General features: G+C 37.1%; 1 protein-coding gene across 8 annotated transcripts in view; it reads left to right on the forward strand.

Moving 5' to 3' along the window:
• The window catches only part of TXNRD1 (thioredoxin reductase 1), a 67,199-nt gene extending 62,546 nt beyond the window's left edge, over positions 1–4,653 (forward strand). For all 8 annotated transcript variants that reach the window (XM_074271456.1, XM_074271452.1, XM_074271448.1 and 5 more), the window contains one exon: positions 2,660–4,653. In XM_074271456.1, coding sequence (XP_074127557.1) covers positions 2,660–2,722 — 63 coding nt within the window. In that variant the 3' untranslated portion in view covers positions 2,723–4,653. The remainder of the gene's footprint in view (positions 1–2,659) is intronic.
• Positions 4,654–10,879: the final 6,226 nt, after the last annotated feature.

Here is a 10,879-nt window from a genome sequence, read left to right on the forward strand (position 1 = left end):
AAAGGATCAAGTAACTTTTATATCCCCTCTTCCTTCCCCTCACCCCCTTTCCTGGGTTTGAATGAAGTGTTCTTGGCCAAGAGTGCCTGTCTTGAATGGCCTGAGAGATCTAACCAAGTAGCCTTCAGAAAGCCTTCAGTAGCAAGTTGCTGAATCACGGCATCTTAGAACCAGAAGAACCCTCTGAGACCATCCTGGTCTTAATTTACAGCAGAGGAAACTGAGGATCAGTGCTTAAACTGTGGGTCTCAACCCCATCTGGAGTCATATAAGTGAATGTGGGGGTCATGAAATCATGATTTATTATGGGTAAATGTTTGATTTTTGTATACTTAAAATTTCTTGCCCAAAGTTAGAGAAGAGCCAGAATTTAAATACGGGTCTTCTGATACCCCAGCCCAGAACTTTCCCATTGTATCATGTTGAGTTTGGGGAGCTCAATTAAATTGTAACATATCTCTGTTGACTGTATTTTAATGTATTTTGCTGGGTGAATGAGAATGGCTCCTATTTACATGGTGCTTTCAGATTTGTGAAGCAGTTTTGTCCCAGTTACCTTCTGAGATAGGGAAGTTAGAATTTGCTGAGGACACTTAGTTCTCGTTTTTTTTTTTTCCTCCTCTTTCAAAAGTGACTTTGAGACCAATTAATTATGGTAGCTTTGAACAGCATAACCTAAGTGGCTTTGATTTCCTGTAATATTTTCTTGTGCTAGGTGTTAAAAGCCAGCCTGTACATCAAAGATGGAACCTCAGATTTCTTTCATTCAGCAGATATTAATTGAGCATTTACTCTGCAGAAGTAGAGTAGCAGGCATTGGATTTGGGCTCTTAATTCTTATGTGACCTTGAATAAGGCAGTTCTACTTGACCCGACTCAGTTTCCCCATCTGTATAATGAGAGTAGAGGACTAGATTCCTTATAAGAGCTCTCACAACTCTGAATCTCTGGTCCCAGTTATGATGAAGCTACATCCCATGTCCTCAACAAGCTTAGACTCTACTAGAGAAGGGGAAAGGGGAGAAAAGGAACAAATATTAAGTACCAACTGTATGCTGTATGCTCCACACTGGGCTGAGGGCTTTGCAAATATTATCTCATTCAATCCTCACAACGTCCTTGGCAGGGAGGTATTATTATCGCAATTTTATATTTGAGGTGGCCTTTGAACTGGGCTTTGAAGGATAGCTAGGCTGCTTGAAAAGCTACTCCAGGCAGAGGAAACAGTGTGTGCTAAGACTTGAAGGCAAATATGGAGCATTATGAAGCATGAATATTGTAAGACCTCATATTTAGAAGGGAACTCAAAGGTTGTCTAGTACAAAACTTCTTAAACTGTAGGTCGCGACCCTACCTGAGTTATAATTAAATGTGGGGATCATGAAATCATGATTTATTATCAGTAAATGTTTGACTTTGTATACCTATTTTATGTATTTATGGACCCAAGGTTGCAAAAAAAGAGCTTGTGAGTGGAAAAAGTTTAGGAAGCTCCGGTCCAGTCCAATCCTAGGTACCATCTTTTCCACCCAGAGGGAGACCAGATGATCAGAACTCTCTTTACTGTGGCTCACTGGATCTCAAAGTGTAGTCTGGAGACCCTTGAAACTTTTTAGGGAATCCAAGAGATCAAAACTAATTTTATAACAAAAGTATGATGTCTAAATCTCGGATAGGGCAAATATCAGCAGAGATAACCCATCTAAGTAAAAAGTTTATGAGGAGGAGGAGAAGGAATTCTTCAGTAAATTTTAACAGTGTTAAAGGGGTCTTGGGGCCAAAAAGATTGAGAAACACTGTTCTAAATTATTTACACAGACTCGAAATCATTAGAAAAATCAGTCTCTTGGAACGGTCTTCAAAGGTTATCTGGTCTAATTTTTCTTGCAGCATACATCTTATTTTCTTTACTGTAATTATAGCTCTTAATTTTTTAAATGAAAGCTTTTTATTTTCAAAACATATGCATGGATAATTTTCAACATTCACTCTTGTAAAACCCTGTGTTACAAATTTTTTCCTTTTCTTCCCCCTCCCCCCTCTCCTTAGTTCTTAAATTAAAAAAAAACAAAAACCTTAATACTGTCTTTTATTTGTATACTCTTGTCATTTTTTTTCTCTTGGTCCCTAATTCTACTAAACAACTTCTTAATGGCCAACTAGTCTTCCTTAGTAAATTCACTGCCTAGTAATCCTCTGTTAATCCTCTGACTTTTAGTCAGCTCCCGTGGGTCCAAAGTTTCCTTTCTTGGACTTTCACTCATTACTCTTGAGTTTTGCTTTCTGGGTCAAGCAGGGCATCTATCTGATCCTTCTTTATGATGCGTCTTCAAATATTTAAAGACATTAATCATTCATAGATTTTTTTTTTCCTGAGGCTGGGGTTAAGTGACTTGCCCAGGGTCACACAGCTAGGAAGTGTTAAGTGTCTGAGGCCAGATTTGAATTCAGGTCCTCGGGTGCTCTATCCACTGCGCCACCTAGCTGCCCCCATTCATAGATTCTTAACTGGAATCTAGTTAAAAATTGATAATTGTATTATAACATAATTAGTTTTTTGTAATTCTGTTTTTTAAAAAATTTTATACTTTTTTATTTTTATTTTATACATTTATACCTTGCTCCAGATTTGCTAAAAGTCTTGTCTCCTTCTTTCCAGGTATTTACGACGCTGTCTGTGACTAAACGCTCCGGGGGAAGCATCCTCCAGGCAGGTTGCTGAGGTTAAGCCCCAGTGTTGCTGCTGCTGCCTATGGCGACTCCGGATTCACGTCATTTTCTCGGTTAGAAAAAAGCCTTAAGAGAATCCACCATCCAGTCTCTCCGCATCTCTCCTAATGGTAGAAAGGAGAGGCTACTCGAACCTTTGGGATTCATCCATGTATCGTGGTTCCCGGAGAAGGCAGTCAGCAAAACACTGGGATAATCGCAGCGTACCTGAAACTGAGGTCCAGGGTGCATCTGGCAGATGCGTTAATGAAGTCTCCACCTAAAGCCCATAGTTCGTGGTGGGTGGTGACCGAAGAACCCATGTCTTCAGTTTTATCAAAGACTTTTTATTTTGTTCTGTTTTCAATGAAGAATATTCTCGTGGATTTCTCTGCAGAAACCAGAGAATCGAGGCTACTGCCTCCGACAACACTTGCTTTTAAAGCATAGATTGATTATGTAGGAGCCTCCCAAAGAGCCCCTTCTCTCTTTGCTGTAGGGGCGTGCATGCATTGGCAAACTTCTAGCAACAAGAGGAGACTAGAGTTTGCTCCTTTTTTCCATCTAAGAATTCAAATGACCTTTTTAGCCTCTGCTTTTTCATAAATTCCCTGATCCAGTTGAGAGCCCATGTATCCCTATTAATCTCTTTCCTCTTCCTCCCCTCAAACACATTTTACCACTTTGCAAGATGGTACCTGTTTGAGCAGTCAAGCTGATCTCCTGGACTGGAGATCTGAACCACAGTTTCTACACAGGTTTTAGATTTTAGTCTTAATTCAGTGAAACAGGGGGGCTTCTGGGAATAATCACAACATCCACGCAGGTACTCTGTAGCTGATGATAGGGTAAAAAATTCAAAATAACTTGTCTCGACTTATTCCTTGATCCTTTTGGACAAAATGAGAATGATTGATAGCCTAAAAACTCTCAATTTTCTCATCAAGGATCCATTTATGGATCCCTTCAGGAGAGGTGTCAGTTATAGGGAGATGAGTAGTCCATCTATACTTGTGTTCTTCATTCTTTTGAGGGAGTTGAGAAGAGGAGACCCATTTCCCTTTTGGTTTCTTCTTTGTCATTTGCTTTTTTTTTTTTTAAAGGTATTATTCATATCATAAATTATTTAATTATTTTTTTAAAGCCCATGGACAGATCTGAAGGATTTTTCTATTTCATAAACACCAAATGGTTTTGGCTCCTTTGTTTAGGGGGGAGGAATGAGGAAGGAGAATGCAGGTGGAATCTTATGCAGAATTGTTTTCTCTTAGATCTCCAGCTTAGACTAACTGTTGTTGAGAGGCTGGATTGTATTTAAGGTACTTGTCTCATTGAAGAAGTTTAAAGGAGAGTGAACACTGGAAGTTTTCCATGTCCTGACATATATATATGTGGGGGAGGGCATAGATCTATCTATCTACACACATACATATATATATATATATCTATGCTCATTTCTCTACCTATAGCTTATAATTTGTCTTAGCTGGTGCATTCAGTAATTGTTTCAAAGCCCCCCCTCCAAGGAGCCTCAGGACCCAACAAGGTCCCCACTTGTCTGTCTCTCTCTTCTCACCCTAGGGTCTCACGTTCTGTTGGCTTCTGGGAAAATAGGCAGGTTGCTATGAAAGAAACAGGAGACAGCAGTTCTCCTGTTTCAGATTAGATTTCTCTAACTCTTCCTGTCTCTGAATATGGAAAGGGAGATGGGCAAAATGGAGGTCATTGTGTTTTGAATTTAATCATGTTCCCATTCAGCAAAAACAAAAACATTTTCTATCTAGATCCCTAGTAAAAAAAGGAATCTGATCTGAAGAATTGGTCTCACTTGGTGTCTTCCCAATTGAACCCCTTATCAAACTAATTTTTTTGTTGTTTATGATCATTTTGGAAGAAAAAAACTTGATAATGTGAAACATTAAATAATATTTATATTCCTCTTTATGTGTGTGTGTGTGTGTGTGTGTCCTTTGTGGGAGAACTTCATCAAAGTTGTGTCATTTATTATCTGGTGCCCCTGGCAAGTTCTCTTTGTGCTTCAGTTTCCTCATCTTTAAAATGATGCGATCAAATGATCTCTTAGATCCCATCTGGTTCTAGATGTAAACCCATATAAATATAAACCAAGTTTTCAGAAAGAAACACATATTTTACAATAGATATTTCCCTCTCCTCTTCACCCCAGAAAGCATTTTTAAATTTAGTTTATTTATTTTTATAGTAGCTTTTTATTTTTCCAAACACCTGCAAAGATAGTTTTCTTAATTAATTATTATTATTATTATTATTTATTTTATTTTTTTTTTGCTGAGGCAATTGCGGTTAACTGACTTGCTCAGGGTCACACAGCTAGGAACTGTTAAGTATCTGAGGCTGGATTTGAACTCGGTTCCACTGCTCCACCTAGCTGCCCCCAAAGATAGTTTTCAACATTCACTTTTGCAACACTTGGATTCCAAATTTTTTTTCCTCCCTCTCCTGCTCCTTCCTTTAGAGCATTTAGTTATTTTTTTTTAAAAAGAGTCTACATGGACATCTTAAGGCAAAGGCTAGGTGACCACTCATTAGATTCTCTCAGACTAATAGCCACTGAGATCCTTTGCCCCGCCTAAGTCTTGGATCCTGGGCTTAGCACAGTTCCTGGCACACAGTAGGTGCTTAATAAATGCTTAATGACTCAACTTGTAAACAAAACACTTGGATTTTTTGGTCTGAACTCTCTTTTAACTCTTATTGCCAAGATTCATCAGTACACTGATTCAAAGAGCCTTTGATTGGGTGGAAGAAGGGCAGGGGAAATGCTCACTCTGCAGACCTGGCTTTTAGCCTCACTTCTGCCATTGAACCTTATCTGACCTTGGACCAGAAGACCACTTAATGTCTGCTCTCTGGGGATGGTTTCCTCATCCATAAAACAAAGGGGTTGGACTAGATGAAGTCCCTTCTGCTTCTAATTCTCTCATCCTAATTAGTGAGTTTCATTACAATCTACTGGTATTTACATTTTTAAATATTTAATTGTTTTTTCAAGTCAGAACTTTTAAGTGTGGTCCTGATTTGACTCCTTACCATCTTGGTGGGGACCTAGTGTTCCCAGCAGTGATAGATGGCTCTCTCCACAACAGTCTTCCCCTGAAAGCAGAATTTACCGCAGCTATATTACTCTTGTATGGAGGCTCACATGGTGGGGATTAGTGCCTTCATTTTAGAAATAATGCTTTTAATTGGTGTTTTATTTCTGCAGCACTTTTATTTCCAAAAATATCTTATTCTCTCTACTCCCCTATCCAGAGAACTTTGGTTGTAGCAAAATAGGAACAATAAACAGTTGAGTACCACTAACCAGCACCCCCTTGGATCCTGTAGCATATGCATTATTCCCCATCTGTAATCCTCCCCAGAGGTTTCTGGAACAAAAGAAAAGCCATCTTTTCTCTTCATTTTCTTATGTGGCCAGCCACATGGGGAAGTGGATAGAGCTCTGGATCTGGAATCAGGAAGATCTGAATTATGATCTTGCCTCAGACCCAGTTTAGCTATGTAGCAAATTACCCTTGATTTCAGTTTCCTCATCTGTGAAATGGGAGTAGTAATAGCACTAGACAAACCTTAAGGCTTAAATGCGCGCTATTACTACTATTATTAAATATTGAAAGTCCCACCACTACTACTACTATTGCCTTATCTACTACTACAACCACCACTGCTAGCACTACTACTACTACTATTTATTCCCTATTACTACTACTACCACCACTACTATTACTATTACCTTGTGTACAATCCCTACTCCCTCTACTTCTACTATTAGTACTACTAGTATTACTACTACTATTGCTATCACTACCACCCACCACCACTACTACTATTACTATTACTACTACTACCGTTACTATCACTACTACTACTAATAATAATTCTTACTACTATTACTACTACTACTATTATTACTACTACTAACTACTATTACCTACTATTACTACTACTAATTACTATTACTACTACTACTGTTACTATCACTACTACTATTACTACTACTATTACTAATTACTATTACTATTACTACTGTTATCACTACTACTACTATTACTACTACTAATAATAATTATTATTATTACTACTAATACTACTATTACTATTACTACTACTACTAACTCTACTATTACTAGTACCACTAATTACTAATGTTTCTACTACTATTAGTACTATTACAACTACAACCACCACTACCATTACTACCACTACAATTACTACTATTATTAACCACCACTACTACCAATAGAGACAGTGATGTATCTGTAACTTAATAGATTTGTTCTTTAGGGGTAGAATTTGCCATCTTGTAGATGACCTTATTCCCAACCCTCAAACAATTGACAGAAAGTACAACTTTGAGCTAGACTGCTTGAGGGCACTGAGGTGTTTGGATGAATGGAATTTTCTGATTCCTGAACGATTTACTCTTAATTCTTTCTTCTGTCACATGGAATGGGCAGTTTTGGAGGGAGAGATGGAGGGGGAAATCCTCAACACCCAATAAGGCAAAGAGATGCTATCCAGCCCAGCTGAGAAAGCACCTGGGTGGGCTGCTCCTATAAACACCTTTCTTGGGCTAACTCCAAAGACTCACAGAGAAACCTTTTGTGCATAATTTCACTCTGAGGTTTCTCATCATAAATCATCAGATTGGTTTTCAGTTATAAACCAGAGGTGGATGGCAGGAATCTGTTTGCCTCATATCCACTAGTTTTTGGAGAAGCTCAGTTCTTGAGTTCTAACCTTGCAAAAGCTGGAGGATATTACATTATTAATAATATAATTAGTATCATATTGATGTATAAAATAATACATAATTAACATAATTAGCCATATGACAATATATTTATACATTATATATACATGTAATTATAAAAATATTACAAATGTGTTTATTAGTAATAAAATATTATTTTTATATATTAAAATATATAGCTCTCATGCAGAATTATAATCCTAACTTTCCACTGGAAGTGGAAAGAAAAAAACAAGCAAGCAAACAACAGCAACAACAAAGGTGAAAATACTATGCTGTGATCCATACTCAGCTCTCACTGTCCTCTCTAATAGATGCAGATGGCTCTCTCCCATCACAAGTCTATTGAAATGGACCTGTTCCTTAAGAACTTTTCTTTGTATTCCCAAACTTAGTACATTGCTGGCAAATAATAAGTGCTTAATAAATGCTTATTGATAGGTTGACCATAGCTATAACCTATAAACCTCTCTGGGTCTTAGTTTCCTCATCTTTAAAATGGAAGTGTGGACATTCTGAAGAACAATTGAAAATTATACCCCAAAGCTATAAAAATGTGCATACCAAAGACATTTTAAAAATGGAACAGGATCTATGTGTACAAAAATATTTATAGCAGCTCTTTTTGTGGTGGCTAAGAATTGGAAACTAAAGAGATACCCATCAGTTGGGGAATGACTAAACAAGCTGTGGTATATGATTGTAGTGGAATTGTTATTGTGCTGCAAGAAATGACCAGCAGGATGATTTCAGAAAAACTGGAAAGACTAGCCTGAACTGATGCAAGGTGAAGTGAACAGAACCAAGAGAACTTTGCACACAATAAATGATGAATATGGAAATGTTTTACATGATTGCATGCATATAACCTCTATCTGATGGCTTACTGTCTCAGAGGGGGGGAGGAAGGGATAGAATTTAAAACTCAAAACTTTAATAAAAATGTTTAAAATATATATTTTTTCAAATGGAAGGATTGGACTAGATGCCCCTTTCACATTTAAATAGATGAATTCATCAGCATTCGAATTATCGATTCTGACATGGGAGTTTTATCTTACAACTGCCTGTTTAAACCCAGGATCAAAGTGAAGCTTTCTTACCCCAGAGCCTGATTGTTTGAGAGCTTCTCCCAAGTTGTCTAAAATGTCATCATTGAATTTGTTGGACAGCCATTGCCACTCTTGTTATATTGTTCATTGCATGCTCTGACCGTGCATTGATCTCTTTCCAAATTGTCTGTTTAGGGACTAAAGCCCAGAAAGATGAAGCATTTCTCTGACCTATCAAAATGGTCTGCCAGTTCTTTGTTATTTCATCTCCTATTTTTGTACATTCACTCATGTGCCTGGAGCTTCCTTCCCAAGTCTGCCTCAGTATCTTTTCTTATTAATTTCTAATTTTCACCCTCAATACATTGTCAATGCCAGAGGCAAGGTGCCTGTTTTTATATTTCCACATTAAAATATACATATTTATATATATCAAATAATATCTCAATATAATATATTCATAGCATATTAAATATAGCATATATTTCATGTAATACATTTTATAATGTATAATATACTTTATAGCATACAAAATGTTTCATATATTTTATAATATAGCAACATATAATTTAATGTATCAGTTTGTTTTATATTATTTATAATTATTTGATATATAACAATATATAATTTCTATGTAATATATGTCATCATTATCATGCTTTATTTACTATGTTAATTTATATTTTTGACCTATGAGTTCATTGACATAGGCAAATCTCTACGAGGAAAATCCTTTCCCTATACAAGTAAGCACCTTCTCTGCAACTTAGAGTCTCAGAATAACATAGCTAGTATATATTAGAGAAAGGACTTGAACCTCAACTTTTTCTGGCTCCGAGCCCAACTTTTTACCCTGTGTTCCATGTTGCTTCTTATATGCTGTAATATTGAATCCTTTTGATTCATATTGATTTGGAGCTGAATGATGGGTGTGTTGGGCAGAGAGAAACTAAAGAATTGATCCCTGAGCAGGCAGGGAGAAAACACTAATAGAGATCAGTTTAGCTCTGTGGTCCTACTCTTTGGGGAGGTGATCCAGTGTGAAATTAAAGTTATGTCAAATCCCTGGAGCCCACCCTCTGTAGAGTCTTGGGCAGCCTCATCCATGTCTGTCAGAAATCCCAGTCATGCCCTTAAGGTTAAATCTTCTCTATAAAATCTACTTATGGCCCATGCCATATTCACACCCTCCTTTGGGTCAGTTTACCAGGGAATTCTGTTTTATTGTGTCTTTTTCCTTACTCCTTCCTAGTGCCTCAATGCCACCATACCTTGTGCTGTCTCCCCTAACCCTACAATGCTTTTTACCTCCACATCTCCTCCTTGTAGATGGCTCTTATGTTATTCCTTTCAGGATTTGGCCTATTAGCCAACGATATACCCCAACCTTGGGGAACCTAGTTCCACTAGGGAACTTGCCCTTTCCATCACTAATTATTATTATTATTATTTTTTATTATATATTTTTATAATATTATCCCTTGTATTCATTTTCCCAAATTATCCCCCCCCTCCCTCAACTCCCTCCCCCCGATGACAGGCAATCCCATACATTTTACATGTGTTACAATATAACCTAGATACAATACATGTGTCTATCACTAATTATTAAAAACCCCTTTTTATGCTCTCCCATCTCTATTTCCTTTTTTACCATTCCTGGTGTCTATTATATCCTTTCATTTTGTCTGTAACTCTTCCCTAAATAAAACTTTGCCTTTTGTGGAAGAGAATGGCCTTTGTGAAATCCTCTGTGAATGACCAGGCCCCAACATTTGGTACCTACCTACCATCATTTGGTGTCTACCTCAGCCACATCAATATCATTAAAAGTCTTCAAAGTTTACGAAGTACATTGACAATGTTAAACCTTTATTATGCAAGAATATCCAACATTGATCCATTTGATGGGTGATTAAAAATTTATTTTATGGATTTCAGATAAACCTGCATCCAGACATTTAATTCCCCATGCTGGTTTATATCTTTAATGGCTAAAATCAATGTGGGGATTATACAATGGATGAATATAACTGCAATCAAGCCAGGGAATTTAGGGAAGGATCTGACACTGAAAAACCAAGGGAAAAAACTGAAAAATCAAGGAAAGGCAGATTTCAATGATGCATATGGAAGAGTGGGTTTAGCTTCTATCTGATTAAAACTTCACACTTGCTTATAACTGTCAATAATAATAATAATAACAACAACAACAATAGCTAGAACCTATCCAGCATGTACTACATGCCATTTTGTGCTAAGTGCTTTATTAACATTATTTCATTTGATCCTCACAACTCTGTGAGTAGATTCTATTATTATCCCC

Source organism: Sminthopsis crassicaudata, chromosome 5 (assembly GCF_048593235.1).
Source record: "Sminthopsis crassicaudata isolate SCR6 chromosome 5, ASM4859323v1, whole genome shotgun sequence".
Taxonomy (NCBI): Eukaryota; Metazoa; Chordata; class Mammalia; order Dasyuromorphia; family Dasyuridae; genus Sminthopsis; species Sminthopsis crassicaudata.